Source organism: Aulonocara stuartgranti (genome assembly GCF_965226115.1).
Source record: "Aulonocara stuartgranti genome assembly, chromosome: 10".
Taxonomy (NCBI): domain Eukaryota; kingdom Metazoa; phylum Chordata; class Actinopteri; order Cichliformes; family Cichlidae; genus Aulonocara; species Aulonocara stuartgranti.
Window position 1 is genome coordinate 10,152,666 of NC_138946.1, and position 21,085 is coordinate 10,173,750.

At 39.8% G+C, this 21,085-nt stretch overlaps 2 protein-coding genes across 9 annotated transcripts in view; one reads left to right on the forward strand and one right to left on the reverse strand.

The window, feature by feature from the left end:
* The window catches only part of larp1 (La ribonucleoprotein 1, translational regulator), a 55,486-nt gene extending 51,834 nt beyond the window's left edge, over positions 1-3,652 (forward strand). For all 8 annotated transcript variants that reach the window (XM_082548630.1, XM_082548632.1, XM_082548633.1 and 5 more), the window contains one exon: positions 317-3,652. In XM_082548630.1, the coding sequence (XP_082404756.1) occupies positions 317-541 (225 nt within the window). In that variant the 3' untranslated portion in view covers positions 542-3,652. The remainder of the gene's footprint in view (positions 1-316) is intronic.
* On the reverse strand, positions 1,602-16,376 carry faxdc2 (fatty acid hydroxylase domain containing 2). The gene is made up of 9 exons (XM_082548638.1): positions 16,245-16,376; positions 15,191-15,234; positions 13,501-13,598; positions 12,877-12,980; positions 11,558-11,679; positions 8,732-8,937; positions 8,197-8,302; positions 5,920-6,086; positions 1,602-4,768 (listed from the first exon to the last, which is right to left on the reverse strand). Exons 1-9 carry the CDS (start codon positions 16,267-16,269, stop codon positions 4,612-4,614), a joined length of 1,029 nt encoding a protein of 342 aa, XP_082404764.1. The 5' UTR covers positions 16,270-16,376; the 3' UTR covers positions 1,602-4,611.
* Positions 16,377-21,085: the final 4,709 nt, after the last annotated feature.

The following is a 21,085-nucleotide window of genomic DNA, read 5'->3' on the forward strand; positions in this document are numbered from 1 at the left end:
GCGTCTACTGACAGGGAGGAAAACAGAAAGTCGGACCAAATGGATGCAAGTGAAATGTGTAAATGGAGTTGAGCCTGAGCAGCAGAAGCTGTTTGCATGTTTCCTTATACTGTTATCATGATCTCACTGACTGAGGCGTCCCACGGAAACAGATACTGTCCTTGGTGCTGATTCACTAGGTTTTATCTGTTTTATCAGGAGTTTACGTGCTTCAAGTTTTCTCCTGTTTGTATCAATAAGAGCTTAAAGGGTTTTTTGAAGCGCAGCATGTTGTTGCGTTAGGCGTGTTATCTAACACGATTATTTCTGCTTCTAGCCGCCTATGGAGGAAGGAAGTCGCCGAAGACACTCGTCCAGTGGGGATGGTCGCCGCCGGCACCCCTCTCAGCCCTCCAGCCGTCCCCACAGTCAGGCCAGCTCAGGCCCCACCCACGCCACCACCACCCAGGTTCCCACAGCCAAGGATGATGCCAAACCTACCAGCCACAAAGCCCCGGCTCCCACTGCTGATCCCGCATCAAATGCCAAAACACTGAAGTAACTCCACAAACACACTGGCCCACACAGACTAAATTAACCAAGTCTGCAAGTCGCCAGTTCTCTCTGCGCCACAGGAGGGGGAGGGGCATCCAGCTCTTCATTTCAAGCATGTGATATCTTTTTTCTTTTTTTTCCCCTTGTTTTTGCGCCTGTGAAAGGTTTGATAAATAAGAGAGACAATAAATAATATGCCTCGGTTTATTGATCACTGCTAAGGTTTCTGAACTTTTTGTCTTAATGAGGCAAGCAATGGATGGGTCGACAAACCCATCCATTGCAAAACACTTGTGCAGACCTTCGCCGGATGGTTTAGGTTTAACATTCTGGAAAAAAAAATATTTTTTTCTTCCCTCCTTGTTTTTGGCCCCTCCCTCCCTGTCTCTGGGACCCTCTTTGATCGTCACTGTCCTGCTGGTTGAAAGATCTTTGATCCCTCATCCAAATCTCAGATTAATGATGACTATTTCTTCAGCACGAAGTGGAATTTGAGATGTGGAAATAGTTTGAACAAGACTGAGCATCTAAAAAAAACGCAAAAACAAGCCCCAGTAACGGCCCGCTGGAGGCCGTACTGCTCTTTGACATCCAGTCGGACCAAAGTGGTTAGAACCGAGCAACTAACTTTTTCATCCGCAGCGCCCTGAGAGTTTTCAAAGGGCTAATATATGAAAAAAATAATTTACCTTATGGCTGCACATTGGAGGGGGAAAATATTTAAGGAAGCAAATGATTAAAAAAAAAAAAAAAAAGAGAGAGAGACTTGAATCAACCCCTTGCTATGGACAAGATCATTGAAAGTTGCCTTATTTTAATGGTTTTACTGCTTCTAAGTTGTGCCCGCCACCTTATTGTCGATTGTACAGCATCAGTCACCCATATATCTCACCACCATTTCCAGCTGAGGCCACTAGTTGGTGCTCTCTGCCAAATTTATTTTCCATCCCCCTCAGTCCCCTTTCATCTGTCTTCCAAGTGTCATTTGGTCTGTTACAAGTCCTGTAATTCATCGCTGTGATTGCAAGTTGTGGCTTTTTGTGCTGAAACACGTCAACCTGGTGAAAGTTTGTCAGCGCCCCACCCCTCGCGAAAAAAATAAAATAAAACACTTAAACGTGATGGAGAGTTGGGGTTGATCTCCCTTTGGGTGCTACCTGACTTTCTGTCGTCCTCCACCTTCCCGTCAGATGAGCTGCATCCATCCGTTTGTCCATCCATCCATCCATCCATCAGTTGATCATCAGTGACGCTACAGGACTGGAAATCATTACAATCTGGATTACTTGAAGAGGCGATGGTTACAAAGAGGACCGTCGTCCTGTGACGCAGGTGCTTTGGGTGGAGACACTAACGATGCTAAGACGTTCAGCGAGCTGCCCGCCACCGCTTCCTGGTTCTCACACGGATCCAAACGTAAGGTGCAGGCAAAAACACGGACAGGCAGGTACTGATGTAGCAGCGTGGGCACGCTCAGTAGAAAACGCACCGCTCGACGTCTTGCCTCACTGTGGACTGGATTGTTTGTTCACAACCTGTTGAGTCGTCACTCTTCGTACAGGACTATTAAATCTGATGATATCAAGCAGAAGAGCGACTCTTCCTCCACGAGTGTAAATGTGAAATTTGAGAGATGAACAGAAAAGATAACAGCTCCCCACCTCTTGTTTTATTGTCTATAGTACAGATATATATTTGCCTTACATGTGTACGTACTCTAACTTTTTTTTTTTTTTTAATGGTCTCATGATTTATCTTTAATGCATTTTAATTTCAATTTGCAGTGTTTGTAGTGTTGTAATGCTGGAGGAGCGCTCTGTGTCGGGCTGATATAAAAACAGAAATGGGAACGTAGCTCACATCGCAAAAGGGAAAGTTGACATCAGGGCGTCAACGGGTCTTCAATGTTTAAAACGAAAAATAATGTGTAAGCTTCTAGTGTTTCATGTTGAAATCAGTTGATTTGATATTTTCTTTTTAGTGAAGATGAGAGAAACATCTCTAATATTACTCTTTTATGCAGCCTTCAGTTTTTCTACAATTAGAATGTATGCAAAGTCTAAAAAAACTGAAGAAAATTCTTTGATTTTTGGGTTTGAACTCAACCAGAAGTTCATCAAATTCTAGTTAAAAGAAATTATAAAAAAAAATTGCACATGTGCAAATAGACATGTGGGAAGAAGTGTTTCCTGCTGACCTACTGAGTGCTTGTAGCTAATGTTTGCTCCAGTCATAACTTCAGTTTGAAACTGCATCAGACACCTGTGCCTGTCTTTCTTTTTTTTGGGGGGGGCCCAGAGGTGGATGTCACATTGTCCTGTCAGTGTTATGTTGTTCAGTTTCTTCCTCTTAAATTTAGAGTTGTATTTAAATGCAAAGTGAAGCTGTACTTGCTTTTTATTTTATTTTTTGCCCACCCTCCCCTTTAATCTTTTATCTTCAGGGAGATTTGGATCAGTTTCAGTTGAAACATCAAAGTGTTTACTGGAGAGGAGGAAAAAAATGAGCTATGAAATAATTCAGAAATGAAAACTCATTTCCCAAAGCCGGCAAAGCCTTTGATGTGATCATCACTCGTCTCGGGACATTTGAGGGGATTCAGGTGCTTTGGGAGTTTTCATCCATCTCTATCGGCATTGAACTGCTGCTGTCCATATAAACTCTAGGGGGCGCTGCCTGTTCAGCTGGTCAGAGTTCCCAGCTGTGCGGGATAAAAGATGGACGTATGGAAGGAAGAGAGGAAACTGAGCAAGATGTGATGTCGCTCAGAGGAATATGGCTGGTTATGATGGCTGGAGACTGGGAGGACAAAATTCCATAAAGCCATATGAATAAGAAATAACTGTATATGAACATCAATAGTTCATTACATTACAGTATCCTAGGCTTGTCATGAGGAAAAAAAAGATGAAAACGAGGAAAAAAGGAACAAAAAAATATATAAAATGGAAAAATGTAAAATACTTGAATGAGATCTTGTATTATAACATTTAATATTCATAATATCTGCTTTGTAGGCTGACGTGATTCGCTATTAGTGTTATTTGTAATTTGTAGTAATTATGCTTTTCCTTTAATAAAGAAAAAAACCCCACAAAACGCACAAAAAAACCTCAAACACCAGGTGTCATGTGATCATTCCTATTGTCTATGAAACCCACAGAAAGACCACATGCTTTTTTTTTTTTTTTAATACTTTAATATTAAACAGTTCTATCAGAACATTTGTTACATTTGTATTAATCACTTTTTTGGTAATCCAAAAAGACATTGATATTCTGAAAGTATAAGTGCCACAGATATGCAAAGTGCAAAGGAATTGCTTGTCATTTGCCAAAGAATACAGATTCTCGTCTGTCCCAGTGGTCAGTGAACGCAACAGAAGAGTCTGAATGGGTGAAAGTGCTTTTACTAAACTTACAAAAAGTTAAAGAATTCATTAGAAATTAACGATTGCATTTAAAACTGCAATAAGATACATCAAACAGGAACATTCACATTTGTCTTGCATGCTCTTGCGGTGATAATATCGCCTCTTTTACATCCATCGAGGGAGCATTTGTTGTCCAAACCAAGTAATTGTAGTGGTTTCCTCAAACGGTTTAACAGTTGGGTACAAGTAAAAATGCATTCAGAACGAGTGCCAGCAAATAGTGAGACTGCAGAGTGCGGTCCACTCCTGTTTTCACCCCGTTAATCACAGAAAGACTTCAAATGTGCTGTAGCTTAAGTCACCGATGACTGTAATTCAGACTAAACTCAAAGATGTGAAATGAAGCAAATGTCAAGACAACGGACAAGAAAAAGGAAAAGCTTGTTTCCATCCTGACTTCTCTCTTTTTTTTTTATTGTTAAAAATTAACAGGTAACAGAGCTTAAAAGTAAAATCACATCTGTATGTTATAGTGCAATGACCACACACTAGCACATAAAAGTCAGGTGGGTGACTGCAGAGGCTCGGCAAACTTTGACAGTCAAACTTGACTGAAGATTGAAAATATAAAAAAAAAAAAATCAACGTTTTTAAGATCGATTGGGAATTACATATTCCCGCATAAGATTCGACCGTTGCAGTCCTCACTGGCCCTTCTTTTGTGTGTCAGGGATGCTCTCGTTCAGCGGGGTGAAGCTGGTGAGCAGAGTGTGGCGCTCGTACTGTTTGGTCTGACGGAACTTGCTGTCTGTGCTGTGGAGCCTGTCCAGGATGCCGAAAACGCCAAAACACTGATTGAACCTGAAAACCGAGACAAGTGAGGGCAACTGTTAGTTATCCACCAAGCAGAATTAGAAACAATTGCCCCAATAATAATAATTTTCAAATTCAGATTTAAGTTTTAAACAACTCAACTACAGGAAACTTATAAAAAGCTGAATAATAGTGGACTTCAGTTTGTCATCCTCACTGCACTGCACAATGAGTGCTGTTGTGTATCAAAGTGAAAACTCAGATACTAATTTGAAGCTTTTACATTCTGCTTTGTGAAGCAAACTCACATTTGCATAGAATTTATAAATGTGGGGAAACGCAGTAACATTTCTTCCTCCGGTCATCGCCTGGTCCTGCAGGACGTTTCTTCCTGTTAAAACGGAGTTTCTAGCTCCCACTGTCGCCAGGTGCTTGCTCTTAGGGTTTCAGCTGATTGTTGGGGAATTCTCTGTATTATTATATTATCTCTGCTTACAATATTACAGCTATAGAGTGCATGCCACAACAAATACTCTTGTGCATTTTCCTGTAATTTGGCATCTTCCCCAACTCAGTGTTACTCGTCTTCCTCTTGATGGGACATTTTCATTGATTTAATTGTCCAGTGATAGTGGATTATTCCTACAGTGCTGTCCCACTAACTATTAAAAATCATTTCAGAGTCACACAGTCATACAAGCATAAACACCAAGATACTATATTTTTTACTTAATCTGGTGTCTTGCTTATGCCATATTAAGCCACATGGAAAGACTTCCCAGACTGTACATAATTACTTTCTCCTGTATGAGTAACACTGTGTACAAAGTGCAGTACATAACATTGCCTTTTCAAAGTTATACATTTATCAGCTTCATCTCGTCGAGGTAAAAGTTTTTGGAGTAGCTTCACCCGAGTCTTTGCACACGTGAAGGTTCTGTGTGCCTTCACGGGTCTTATCTAAACAAGATAACTGTACCAGCATCACCGCCTTCCCATCCGGTCGAGTTACTGTGAACTTTGACCTTTCGGATTTGCAAAGTCATCATTATTTCTCTCCAGCAGACTTTTGTGTGACATCCTGTTTGAGTCCAACTGAACATTTGCACCAGTTAAAGAAACTTTTAAGCAGCATTTCTAAGATATCACCTTCAAAACAACAGAACAGGACCTCTGTAAGACAGGACAGGTAAACTCACCTGAGGTGGTGGAAGTCATGGAACTCAGGAGAAGGCAGGAAAGGAAGGTGGTATCCGCAGTGGGAGATGGTGGTGCTGACCAGAGCTACGCAGTACCACATGGAGGTGGTGGATACGTGGGAGCCCAGAAGAACCGGCCCGCTTACCACCGGCAATAAGTTGGAGATCTAACAGCAGAGAACAATCCAGTACGTTTAACAGAAACACACTTACCCTTAGCAGAAGTAAAGTGCTGCGAGAGTTTGAGGTGTGAATTATCAATTCTTCTTTCTTTCTTTTATTCTTCTCTTGCATATTTAAAGATGAAATAGTCTCTGTGATTTACAGCAAATGTACACGTGTGATCTGTATCTGCACGTTTGATCCATTTTTGCTGTTTAACACAAATATCAACTACAGTGGCAATCACTGAGCCAGCAGGGATACTTCAGGGCAGAGGTGGGACCAAGTCATTGTTTTGCAAGTCTCAAGTAAGTCTCAAGTCTTTATCCTCAAGTCAAGTCTCAAGTAATGTCAGGCAAGTCAGAGTCGAGTCTCAAGTCACTGGTGTAAAAGTCCGAGTCAAGTCACAAGTCTGAAACTTTGAATTTCAAGTCCTTTCGAGTCTTTAAAAAAAAAAAAAAAAAAAAAAAAAAAAAGAATGTTGCAGTTATGCTAAATGTAAATATTAGACCATGTAATTTTTAAATCTGTGTTTTTCTCAACACATGACAAAATAGTGAACTTAGAAAATATACACAAATTGTGAAATTGCACCTCTTTAAAATGCAGCTCAATTAAACCTAGCTCCAAGAATAATTTTCACCGACAGTTCTGAGATAAGCTGCATGTTATTCTTGGATGCGGTTGTAGGACTGGCTTTAAAATCGCATGACAAAAATATCATACATATTAAAAAAAACTGTATCACCAACGTAGCCTGGACAACATTTGCTAGTTAGATGAAGTCAGCTATCTCATCTTAGCATATTTATATGCATATTTATAATCATACGGTTCTTGGAGTGAGTGCATACACTCATGAAGTTTAGTAACTTCCGGTCACTGCAACAAGCCCAGGTACAGTTTACCGACGGATGGGTGCAGGACCTTGAAATGCACCGTGTAGAACGAAAGACCATCGTACGTATCATAAGTTTACCAGTCTCACAAATTGTCGTCATAAATACAGATTCGTTAACAGTTTATTAATAGGACCTTTGAGCTCAACGGTAATTAATTAGTAGTGGAAATAATTTCTGGTACCCATCACAGAAATGTAGCAGTGACAATAATATTGTATGCTGTAATCGTACTGGGCAATTAGTGATACAAAACAACTGTTTTATCCTGTGAATAAAAGTATATGTTTTTGTCAATGTACCATAATAACAGAAGCGAAACGCAATATTGTGTCAGGACAATTCACTATTTATGCACAATAAATAAAGGAGCATAGCGCGACAATTTCTGTTCAGCGCCAGACTTGCTTGTAACCTATATCACTAATTATGTTATGAAAATGACGTATTAACTACTAAAAAACACTGACCTTCGTGGAAATGCTTGGAGCAGACTAACCTGTGAGCTGTAGTGTTCTGGGACGTTATATTTGATATTTGAATGGCTGCAATCCAGGCCATCCGTCGCGTCTTTGTTACTTCGGAAACATGGCTCGAACAATTTCTCTTCAACGACGTAATCCGATAACAACCGATCTCTTTACCCGTCGGCTTCCCGTGGCTGTCATGCGACCGGCTATTGCAGTTAATAATACAACAGCTTCTTGACATTTTTGTGTTTCTTTTTATCGCTGTATAACTGATTTCAATTGAAAACCTGCGTGCTCTAGTACCTCTTGCCACGAGTTCCCAGAATTCTTTGCGGTTTACCCCTGAATGACGTCACATTTTCAATCTCTATATAATATGCATGTTAAATTTTATATTTGGGGTGAAATATCAAGTCTTTTCAAGTAAACCGGTTCAAGTCCAATTCAAGTCCCAAGTCTTAGAACATTTTTTCAAGTCAAGTCTAAAGTCATAAAATTAATGACTCGAGTCTGACTCGAGTCCAAGTCATGTGACTCGAGTCCACACCTCTGCTTCAGGGACTAATCCGCTCAGCTCTAACTGTGCTAAGAGTGCAGAGAGTTCTTTCAGGATCAGGTCTGACCAGATTCCTAAAGGTATAAATAAGAATCTGTTTTGTTTACGTGAGATAGTTCCAGCTGCTTTGACACTCACAGGGGAAACGGTTCATTTCTTTTTGTTGAGTAGGAGAAAGAGGAAGGCTCACCACGTGCTCCAGAGGATGAGCGTAGATGGAAACAATACCGATGGGAGCGGTCCAATCGTGGTGCTGTTTGTGGTAATGCTTGTAGAGGCTGGGGTGGTGGAACAGCCTGAGGAAAATCAAACAAACAAAATGAACGCATAAAACGACTGCACCCTATCCTGCGTCAAGGTTTGTACTGTGCGCTGGCAAAGGCTCTGAGCTCACATAAGAAAAATCGGATTAACGCTGATAGACGATGTTGCAGGCTGCATTGCTTTATGTAGGGTGAGTCTACAAACAATGTTTATACGGATCGCACCTAATGTCCATGTCCTGTCGCTAAAAATCTAACATGGTGAATTAAAACAGTATATAACTATAAAACAGAGTGACTGCACGCACATGAAAGAAACACAGATCAGCGTAGTGTTAACATCACAATCGCCTCCATCTCTGAAATGAGGAAGAAATGTCATCTACTGCCAACGATCCACTGATTGCATGTTTCATTTTGATGTGTCATGGGTGTTTAAAATAAAAAATAAATGTTCTTTACCTGTGTGAATAGTAGAAGAAAATCTCCTCCAAGATGGCGAAGGCGGCCAGCTCCATCAGGGCCCAGTGAAAGGTGGGCAGCTCGGGGCCACAGGGGTTTCCTCTCCAGCTCATCAGGTAGTAAACAACCACAGTCATGGCCCCGGAGATTACCACGTGGTTGAAGAGGACACACTTCAAGGCTTGGCGCAGCTTAGCTGGATCCACCTGGAAGACAAATGAAGAGGTCAAAAGAGGTATCAAAACTATTCAAACTACCAAGCTTCCCTTTCCACTGACAAATGTAATTTACATGGCATGACACTGCGTTCATTTGAAAGACACTTTTTATTTCATAAAGAGAGGAAAACATTAAAAACTGAAAGCTTCTCTCTTTAAAAGGACGACCAATAACAAGGTCAGACCAGTTCTTTCTATTTGTATCTTTATCATGCATATTTAATCATCTTCACTTAATACTTGATATATATTCTTATTTCATGTCTTATCCTTTTCCATACTGTTGTTTCTGTTTATGCTGCAGAGTGTGTTATAAATAAGTCTTTATACTCATCTGACATCCCCTGTTAGGTACACCCGTCCAACCACATTAATGCACTTATCTAATCAGCCAATCACATGAAAGCGCCTCAGTGCATTTACACATTTATCCATGGTTCAGATGATCTGCAGAAGTTCATTCTCAGAAAGAGGAAGAAAGGCGACTGAAGTGACTTTGAATAAGGCATAAAGTGTTTTGAAACCTGCCAATCTACTGGTTTCCAGAGAATGTGTGAAAAAGAGAAAATATCCATTAAGCAGCATTTCCTGGTATGAATTTCTACAGAAATGTGCAGATGGAAGGGTCACAATTCAGTGTAAACAGCATGAAAGCATGGATTCATCCCGCCTTGTATCAACGGTTCAGGCTGGTGGTGGTGGTGTAAAGCCCTAGACGACATTTTCTCAGCATGTTTAGAGTGCCTCGGTACCAAATCAGCAAGATGAGTAGTGTTGCCAACCATGCCCATCCCTTTATGGCCACACTGTACCAATCTTCCAATGGCTGCGTTCGGCAAGATAACACACATCACAAATGGCCTCCACACCAGATCTTAATAATAATCTTAAAAATCCAATAAAGCAGCTTTGGATATGTGATTGAACATGAGATTTTCATCATGGATGTGCATGAGTGATGCAATCATGTCAGCATGGACCAAAATCTCTGCAGACTGCTTCTAGCACCTTGTTGAATTGTTGTCATGATGAATTAAGGCCTTTCTGTTGGGGTCCAACCCAGTACTAGCAAGATGTACCTAATAAAGTGGTCTGTATCAGCTAATTTACCCTTTTACCTCCAACCTTTGGAACCCAGTTATAAACTCATGCCATGTCATAATGAACTTTCCAGAGTGTGAGAACAGTGTGTCTCTGAAGCTTACACTGACCTTTTGTACATCTGTGTGTTTTCCATAACATGCACGCACACACGCTCTCTGAACAGCAGACTTTGTTTCTGTGCAGACTCTTTATCGAATGCTCTTTGTTTTCTCTCTCAATGTTCTTTTATTTGACATCTTTTTCCCTTTACTTGAACCAGCTGCAGCAGATAGCTCCACGAGTGTGGCTCTCTTCCATTTAGAAAGGCCTTTTTTTCTCCCCACTGTTGCCAAGGGAAACATTGGTTCCCTATAATCTACAGGGTGTTTGCGTTATAGTATAAAGTCCCTTAAGATAACTATCATGCTGAATTAGCTGTTTACCTATAGTAGATTACATTGATTTTTTTATCATCTAGTGTAAATAGCTCCACAAAATGCTAATTTTAACATAAATAAATGTTCCTACACTTAGAGATAGTGTGACTATACATTCAAATTTACAGCTCTTCTCATTCACCAGTGACATGCACTTGTTATTTAGCAGTTTCTAAAGCAAATGTGTGATCACTACACATGGGCTCTGACACATTGATCAGATAATTTAGATAAACAGTTACATTACTTGATAAAGTCATATAATTTTATCATTCTTAACCAGTTATATTGCTTTTTAAAGTACACAAGCACTTTTACCCAATTTTATAATCTTGTTCCATTATAGCACATCCTGGTTTGTTTATGACCAGTAGATCCCAAGTTCAGACAGCTATTCTCGATCATTGACCTGCAGTATTTCTGCTCGGAGTCACAGAGAAACACTGTGACAGCAGCTTTTCGCAGATTACCTCATCATTAAAGATATAAAATTTAAGGGCCGCAGAAATATATGTCAAGCTGTAACAGCGGCAAATTCCACTGAGTACATGCAAATCAGAGGAGGAGGGATTTTTGAAGCGATAACACACTCTCTGATGGGAAAACGAGAGAAAATAGGGGGAAAACAATAAACTGGAAGTCTTTTTCATTTGGGTAAAGTGAGTCTCCAGTTTGTGCACTGGAAAAACAATCACTAACAAGGACACGTTTCACAGTAACCCCTGGTTATCAGTAATGCCCCTCTTTATCTCTGCGGTGTCTGACAACATCTGTTAATCAAACACAGTTAGAGGACTTTGGTCAGACGGGCATGTGGAGAGCCCCATCGTTTGCAGATGTTATCAACCACATCAGCACACACGCGCATGGTGTGGATCTTTAAGTAGAGCAGCGGCCTACAGCAGCATGCCCAATAGCAGGACTCAAAATTAAAATGTAATTGTTTTCATTTTTAAATCTCATATTCACTTAAAAAAAAAAGATATCATGTGATCATATCATAAGCTTGTACATTTTATGTAGATGGCATGAAAAAATAAAACAAGTAACAGTGCAGATAAAACAAAATAAAAAATAAAAAAGCTTACTGGGTTGTTCTTGTCCAACTGGATACGGTAGCGGGTGATGAAGGACGGTGTGCCAGTGATGTCCACCCACAGCAGGAGAGCATTTGACCCCCAAAAGGCCAGAGTGGGAACAAGCATGGTCCCTATGGAGATAAATAAGATAACTATTAGAGAACCTTTAACTCAACCGGGGCCTTCATTATGCGTTCATTTACGCACAACTCCAAACACATCAGAAGGAGATTTCAAGTTAAATCCATGGCAAAATCTTCCACAATGACATCATCACTGTGCACCCTGCTGTTTTTGTTTGTTTGCATTAAATTATATCACCAAAGGTGTTGCTCCAGCCGGTGAGGAGTGATTCAGTTTTGGAGTCGATCCAAAACTTAATCACTCGATCTGGAGATTTTTGGAATGATTCACTGAGATTATTATTTTCATTAATTAAAATTAATGGAAACATTCCCTTGATGATATCATTACACCCTAATCCAGGTCCAGATAGCTTTCTTAACAAGGGAATCAATTCATGCGTGGTGTGTGTTGAGTTTTTAGCTTTGATAGTATTTAGTTAATATCAAATCCAGTTCTTTGATATTCTGGATAACTGGTCTTTTTATTATTAATAATGGATTGCATTTATATGGCGCTTTTCGAGACCCTCAAAGCGCTTTACAATTCAACTATTCACTCTCACATTCACAAGCTACAGTTGTAGCCACAGCTGCCCTGGGGCAGACTGACAGAAGTGAGGCCGCCATATCACTTTTTTTTCGCATTATTAGCATCACCTCTGAGCAACACCAGTAGGTGAAGTGTCTTGCCCAAGGACACAACGAGCAGGGGATCGAACCGGCAACCTTCCAGTTACAAGATGAGCTTCCCAACCCCCTGAACCACGGTCGCCCAATTCTTATATTATAGTTGATAATGTTATTATAGTGATGTTATTATTATAGTGTGATGTTATGTGGACTGAAAACACTGAACTGAAAATACATACCCTACCTAGCACACATCCTATGTCCTACATACTCTAGATAACATCTGAATGAGGTAAACCACCTATTGTGCAAAAGCTGCTCGCTGTGAGACAGCAAGTGAGAAATCTGAACTAATGTGTTCTTAGTGCTCCACAAACATGATTTTTCCTCTGTGCTGGCTAATGTGACCTTATGTGTCCAAAATATAGGGGAAAAAATCTATGCATTGATGAAACCACCTAAATGATATGATACAAAAGGAGGTCATTTAAGTTATTTGCATGTTTAAAGCAGTCTGCAGTGCTTGCAAATCCACAGTCATTTGCAATGTTGCACTCTGGTTTTATTTCTTACCCAGGAAGAACAAAGAAGCGTCGTGGCCCTCGTATGCCACGTACAACTTGGTCCACAAGTTCTGCCAAAAATCTCCCGAAGCTCCCCAGAATCTCTGAAGGTGCCTGAAGGAGGAATTACAGCTCAGTTTTAAATTCACAAAACTGACTACGTGTTAAACAAACCTCTGTGGAAACTATTCGTTACACACTTGTCTACACATCTTGTGCTTGCATGCTCTCTCCTTTCCAGCAGCCCCTCCAAACAAAAATCTAACCACCAATAAAAACACCCAGGGATGGACAGCGTGTCAAACAACTGCAGCTACAACTAGTCCAGCAAAGACTCCAATCTGAATACTTGTACACATTACATAATTTCAGGTGATGAAATTTGTAATTTCATGTAATGCTGTGTTCTCGTTACACCCTTTACCAGCCTAACATGTACTGTCCTGTCCTCGTCTATCCAGTCCTGGCTCTGCACCATCCTGCTCTCACTCCTCCCATCCAGTTCTCATCTGTTGGGTCCAACTCCTTGTCATGTAGCGCCTGCCTCTTTCTACTATGCATAACGTAACAACCTGGCAATGCCACTCCTCCAGTTTATGTCAGGGCAAACTGTTGTTTTGCAAATGTGACATACCATGTCAGTGAGTTCCCGAACGCAGCCAAGAATAAGATCCCAGATCCAATGACAAACCCGGCTTTCTTCACAGAGTCCCACAGTCCTCCGGGGCCCTCCTGGGAGACAGAAAAAGAAACAGCGTTGTGTGAAGCCCTCTGTTGCTTCGGCGATGAGAATGCAATCTCATGATGTTTCGCTATATTAGCATTTCCCCACAGAAACCTCTCCTGATACAGAAATGTCTCAAAAACAACAGCGAGACTGTTACTGAAACCTCTATCTCGCCAGGAGGACGAGAACACTGTGGATCTGAGTGGTTCCTGTTGAGTGTGGGGTTTTCAGGAACTGCCTGAAGTTAATAACCCAGAATGCAAAGCAGCAGGAGGGGAAACAGTCAGACTCTGAAAACTCTCTCTGTGTATTTTACTTAGGCAATTACAGTACATTTATAGTGCATTTTCAATCATCATAAAGAGCATCTCAGTTAAAGGATAACACTATTTTACACCTGTTTAGAAAGGTCTAAATATAGCTGTTTACACAGAAAATGTGCACGATGACTCTGACAAAATGCATCTGCACTGAGAAATGCGGATCAGTTCACTCAGCAGGAAGTAAGCCCAAGGATTGATGTCACATTCACTAGACTCTCTAAAATGCCAGCTTTTCACCTCAGCTGCCCTCATCCAAGCCACGACAACAGAGAGAACAATGTCACACAAATGCCGTGCTGGTCTCACGCCTCAGCTGGTCGTTTTCAGAGATGCAATCATGATCATGAAGATGCAAATACACCCATGCTTCCTTGTGCACTTATTGTGACATTTTTGCTTACTACATTTATTACCCATATATTTTTTCTGAAAACTGAGTAAGCTATCGTTTCCCTGTGAGCTACACTCATTTTGCTTTTCTGCTCCACGTGACAACAAAACCCGTCTCTACCGCTTCACTGATCAAAACACTCCTTTTCTCACGATCATACACACAATCCAGTATTTGCTTTTGTCTGTTTGCTGCCTCTATAGATTCAAAAATTTAAAAAAAAAAAAAAAAAGGAACGTGCCTATCAGGTCAAGCCTGTTGTCAACAACATACAGCAAAGAGGGCAAGTCTCGGTGGAGTCACGGTTTAAAAACAGCAGTCAGATGGAAAGATTCTTAATTAGACACATCAGGCTGCAGCTATAAAAATAAAAATTAAACCTTTAAAGATGTGATTTAGAAAAATATGCACGAACAAGTAGTGTATGCAGAAAACTAATAGAATAAGCTAAAATTTGACTTGTATTTAGCCCACAGGGAAGGTGAGAAATCCAGATTAGATTTTTTTAAAAGGATTTGCCAAACATCAGCTTCTGTGTGTGCTTCAGCCCCGGGGGGGAATATAGAGATATGTAGGGCAACATGAGACAGGTTTCATTTGAAGCTTTGCACGCATCAAAGTATCTGCAGTTGTTTGGCAAAATTACATTACATAACATACACATAACAACGACCTCCCCAAAAACAGATGAGCAGTAATCCAGCAATTCACATCGGACAGCTAAGAGGGAAAAAAAAGTCATGTAATGTATAACGGATCGAGGGTTGTGCCTGTGTTGTCGATGACTCGCTGTATTGTGTTGCCGCCTTGTCCGTTTGTGAATCTTTTCAGTTGAATGGTGATAACAGCAAGGTGTTTGGCTGCAAGGACGATCTGTTCTTACCTGTCGGCCGCTGCTTCCTCTGCTCTCCTCAGCTTCCCTCGCACCTGCAAACACAAAATTACATACAAGAGTTAAAACATGTAGATGCTACAGCAAATATTTAATTCAATTTCAATTCAGTTTTATTTACATAGTGCCAAATCACAACAACAGATACCTCAAGGCGCTTATTGTAAGGAACTATGATCTATCAGTAATTGCCAGGGAAGCACATTTTAAAATGAAGAAAAAATCAAACTATGATTCTGGAAGCAAAAACTCCTAAGGAAGTGTACCATCTCAAAATAACTAATTACAGAGCGAAAAGGTTTATTGGAAAAGTAAAGTGGTCTAACTCCAGCTGTCCTTCAAAATAAGACTCTTTGATAACAGGAGATTTTTTTTTATTACATTTTTGTGATTACATTTGAGAGATTAAGTTTCTCTTTGAAATGTTGTCATTTCTCAAAAACATTTACATTTTTGTCTCAAACTTCTTTGTATCTTTCCAATGTAGAGTAATCATCCGAGTGCATGTGCAAATTTGTACCACAGGAGGATTAAATATAATCCTATTATTAGAGTGTGGACGTTTTTAGTGAAATTCTTGGGGATCAGGCTGCCCTACATCCACTCGGCCCATCTCTTTTTGCAGTAACGGTGTAAAAGCACAAACATCCATCCAACTAATAATTACTTTCACAGCAATCATTCACAGACTTTTTTTTTTTTAATCACAGTTTAAATCACGAGCAAATTATGGTGACCTATATTATTATTATAACGCCATTATTCAACTAAAACTAACAGGCATGTAATCCTAAAAAGAAATATTAAAAAAAAAATCGTTAATACAACTGAGATGATGCTCAGCTGTGCACCTTACAGGAGTGTAATACAGAGTTTATATATTGCGAGCTGAACTGCGTGTACCTGAACGCACCAGGTGCCTTTGCTTATGCATCACTGGGCCTACAGGTGAGGAAAAAGACGGCTGTGCCCAGTTTTAGTAATGGCTTTTTCACGCTGATCAAACCTGACCTGACGTTAGCGCTTCAAGTCTGCGGTGACTTACCGCTGGCTGCTGTCTCCACCGACATGTCTGCCCGCTGCTCACAGTCCCGCACTGGCCGCTGCTGTTCAGCAGCTCTGGAAAGAAGCAGTTTATTTACAACAGCCAGCGACTTCTCACTGGCTGACTCCCGGTCAGCTGACCCAAGCCCGGAAAACGAGACTTCTTCCTGCTCGGTGTGTTTTTTTTCCTGCGGTCCACGTGAGATCCAGGTGAAGGTTGAAACCACAGCGGAGTCCGGTCAGTGCTGTGATCCAATGCATTAGATAGCTGTCTCATTAAGTGAATACCGCTGTCAGAGTCCTTGGATATTTTATTTTCGTACTTTGTTCAACACGATAAAATTGTCGTCTTTAGGAAATCGTTTTTCATTTGGATTCGCCGAGAAAAACAGAAACCAACCACCAGATTAATCATTAATGATAATAACTGTTCACTGCAGGATCATTTATCTTTATTGCACTTTATTATTAGCAGCTTGTCATAAACCACATCATTTATTCTCATTTCCTCAGTTAAATGTGCAAAAAATGCCAAAGAACACAGTTTAACCGAGCTAAAAATATATTTCTGCACAAGGTTGTTCCCAAACAATTATTAGCTGAAACGCTAATATGCATTTTTCAGCATGGTGTGCGATGTGTCCTCAAAACAAGGAAACTCAAAGAATAGAGGACAAAAAAAGAAATGGCAAGCCTCCAAAAACTATTTACAGCAAACGAACAGCATCTGAAAGTCATGTCCTTAAGAAACACTTAAGGACATGGCTCAAAGCCCACAGGACCTGAGAGATGCATCTGGAATTTCATTTGATCTATCTACTGTTCACTGAAGCCCAGATTTAAAAACAACATGCAATACCATCTGGAAGGCATCTGACTGTCAGCAGCTTCAATTTTCACCATAGTCTGCAGTGATCCCAAACACACGTCCAGTAGAGTAAAAGCATACCCAGATAGAAAAACACACACTGGGACACCAACAGTCATGGATTGGCCTCCCCAGAGCCCGGACCTGAACCTTAACCTGAACAGTGAGATCATCTTAACAGAGAACAGAACAAAAGGCAGCCAAGATCCAAAAAAAGAGCTTTTAATGAATAGGCTGGCAATTAGCTTTCAACAAAAAAATAAAATGAAATAAAATAACTAAATGTGTAAGATCCCCCCCAAAATGGAAAAAACTGAACTTGACCTAAACCCTTAAAAAATTAATATTAACAAGAACAAAAACAATAATAATTTGCAAATTAAGAGCACATATTTTTCTTCCATTTGTCTTCTTAGTTCGAACTCTGTAGACGACCATGACCAAGATGACTGAGAAACTGCAGGGGCATGGGAGCACATGATTTAAAAAAAAAAAGCATAAAAAACAAACAAACATTTCATTAATGCAAGAAAACTCCAACCATTTAAAACCAGTGCAGCCACGTTCACGCTCACACAGCTCAGTGAACGCAGACCTGGGACTCTTTCAGCTGTGCTTTCAAACTGAATTAAAATCTTCAACTCTTCATTCAGAGCCATGCTCTTTCCTAACAGCGCCAGCAGGCAGTTCCAGTTGACATTGGAGATGCTTAAATTTCCAAAGGAGATTTTAGGAAAATGTGTCTGAAGTTCTATACATCAAAAGCGTATTTGATAGAATGGTGCATAAATATTAAATATATTCACATATGGTATGGCTGTGTTTTACTGTAGAAAGCATCTCCTAATAGGTTAGTGGTATGTCTGAAAATGCTGTACTACACTATGGGTCTGTATGCTGTACACATTGTGCTTTCCCTACTGTAAACTGTGAGTTGCTGATCCTAATGTGCTTCACCATTGGTTGTGTAAAATGGTCAGAGGGCCGGTGAGACGTTAGTCTGTGGTGGCTGTGGTCGTACCTTTGCTCCACCCCTCGCCTGAACAACAATAAAGCTATAATGCACAGATAACAGGTAAGGCTTTGCACCGACGGCACCTGTAACTATCCCTTTTGTTTCTTCCAATTATAGTTAAAATATCCTAAAGGCAAAGTATATTGTTATCTAATCACTCAAAGTATTGCTTTAACTCTGAAAGTCCAACCTTCAGTTTGGAAGGACAGTTCTGTGCAACAGTCTTTCTGGCATTTGTGTGATGGTGTGATGAATCTTTCTTGCATTTTGAAGGTCTTTCAAAGGTTTCAAAGGTCCAGTAGAGTAAAAGCATACCTGGTTTCTGTGGACTGTGGCTGCTTTTTCAATCCAATTCTTATATCAGTGTTTTTTAAGACTTATCGCTTAAAACAAAACAAACAAAAAAACTCAAGGGATGAACCAGTGTTATAGCTGGACATAATAACAAATTAGTCAAGAACCCATCTTAAATTTTATCTTTAGACATTTTGTTACTATATGATTTGGTTGTACTTTCTTTAGTTGAACCTATGAAAAATACCAACGGTAACACAGTTTGACAGGAATAAAATAGTGGTTTTGTACCAATAGGGTGATTTCCAAACAACTATTAGCTGAAACTGGACAAGTGGAGTGCAAAAAAAGGGAAAAGACAGACCTAAAAAAACTATCTGGAATAGATAAACAGTATCTGAAAAATGGAGAAAAAAATCCTGCAAAGGCCCTAAATATGACCTGAGAGATGCAGCTGACCCTCCAGTAGATCCATCTAAATCTACAATGAAGCCTTAGTAGACCAGAAATGGTCTAAGTGTGATGTGATGGTGGCTTTCAAGAAGCCATTTTTAAGAAAGGGAAACAGTGAGAAAAGGCTGAGGTATGGCAAATCACAAAAGAGCCAGACTAAAAATCAGTGGTAGCAGGTCTGACGGTGTGATGAATCAAAATGTAACATTTTTGGATCAACACATCAACATGTACGGAGGAGGTCGGGAGAAAGTTACAAGAGTAATTGTCTCCAATCTGTCCCACAGGACGGCTTTGGAAAATGTGATGAAAGGCATAAACTTTAGACCTTTAACTGTATTTTCACAAGTTTTACAGCTTTTGCTACTAATAAAGATCTCCCACGTGATCATTCACATGGCACCAAAGTAATTATGAATGAGATAAACAATTACTTATATATTTCAGGTTTTTACAATGATTCCACAGTAACATAAATAAATAAATGCATAAATAAATAGATAATACATTTTCTGTGAATGACTGTGACTGGGTAGGCTGGTGATGAGCTACCAGAGCTTTTTCTGCAGTTTTAAACATTTATTCATCACAATTTAGGTCCAAAGAGCCATGTTGTTAGATTTCTTTCATTGCTTTATCATTTAGAAAAAAATGAGGCCTCCTGTTAATATTGACATTACAAAATTGGCATGACAGTGATCCCAAACACACTGCCAGTGCAGAAAAACCAAAAACACACAATGGAACGCTATCAGTCATGGATTGGCCTCCCCAGAGCCCGAACCTCAACATTATTGAAGCAGCTGATAGAGAATAGAACACGAGGCAGCCAAGAACCAAAGAAGAGCTTTGGATGTCCTTTAAGAAGCCCGGAGAACTGTTCCTAAACACTACATAAAGAAATTACAAGAAAGCGGCCTAACAGATGTCAGATGGTGACGAAGAATAAAGGTACTAAATATTTACTTTCAAGCTCGTTGCAAAGCTCTCTGTATATGCATTTCCATGTATATGTGCACTCTTTTCAATAAATCTCTAAATCTTTTAAAATTTTCTAGCAAAATATGAACAAATGAGGGGTGGTCAAACTTCACAATGCTGTACTTCCATGTACAACACTGCAGCTTTACAGAGATGACATGAATGTCTACAGGATGCACGTGCATGCACTTTCCCCTATTTTCCGTGCTGTAACTGCTCGTGCAGTTATCATTTAATACTCCCTTATCAAGAAGATATTCAGATTTGTCAGCAACATGTGGCTCCTTTTATTATCACCAATCATTGTGAAACAGGCAATCGGCACACTGTAAAAAATATATGCTTTAAACACTTCTGCGGATCAAATGTAGAAAATGTGGAAAGAGAGGTGACGCTCTTCTTACATCCCGGAGGAGCTTCTCTCATCTGTAGTCTGAAGATTTATTGCTGTTTTATTCTTCTATTGGCTATGATTCTAAATTGTTTAATTAATGCATTTATGACACATTTTATGATATCCTGTACTGATGAAATTGGCAACTGCATTAATTCCTTTGGATGACTCCGTTCCTGTATTACATGACACATTGTGCTATATCAGCAGTGTAGTCTTTTAGTATTTTACTGTTGATATCAGTTAGCCAGAACTAAATGAAAGTCTCGGCAGATTTAATTTTTTAATTAATTTATTATTTATTTGTATTATCAGCCTACACTTTCAGATCCAGACTCAGACCCTCCAGGAGGGGGCGACACATTTCCACTCACTCTACTCCAACCTTCATGGTGTAACCAAATTTTATTCAAGCCATAGGATCTGATTTAATAAATATAAATTTACAGTGCATTTTTAAAAAATTATAATATTAGTTATTATATTATGTTTTCTGTTATTTCTGTCTTTCTTTTGGTTGGGAATCACAGGAAAGAGGAGACATGATCCTCAGTACTTTTCTATTATATTACACACAAATAACTTAACTGGTTTATCAGAAAACTGAAGTATGCATCACAAGTTTAGGTCAAATAGTTTCACTGTAAATGCTGCATAGCAGACTTTGACGGATCAATAGATTTGTTGTAAAACTCATCTTAAGTCTGATTTAGATTTTTATGCACTAAATGAGATCTAGTCAGTCCGATTTCATCCGGTCCCTGCAGCGTATTTTCACGCTGATACAAATTTACTACACAGCTCAGGTCTGACCTCTGGTGAGAAACTGTGCGCACT

Excerpts from the sequence above, each read along its gene's own strand:
- faxdc2 (XM_082548638.1), bottom strand. The coding sequence starts at position 16,269 with ATGTCGGTGGAGACAGCAGCCAGCG. Across the intron at positions 11,680-12,876 it reads CGCTTCTTTGTTCTTCCTGG|GGACCATGCTTGTTCCCACT; the intron begins GTAAGAAATAAA and ends TTATCTCCATAG. Across the intron at positions 8,938-11,557 it reads AGTTGGACAAGAACAACCCA|GTGGATCCAGCTAAGCTGCG; the intron begins GTAAGCTTTTTT and ends TTTGTCTTCCAG.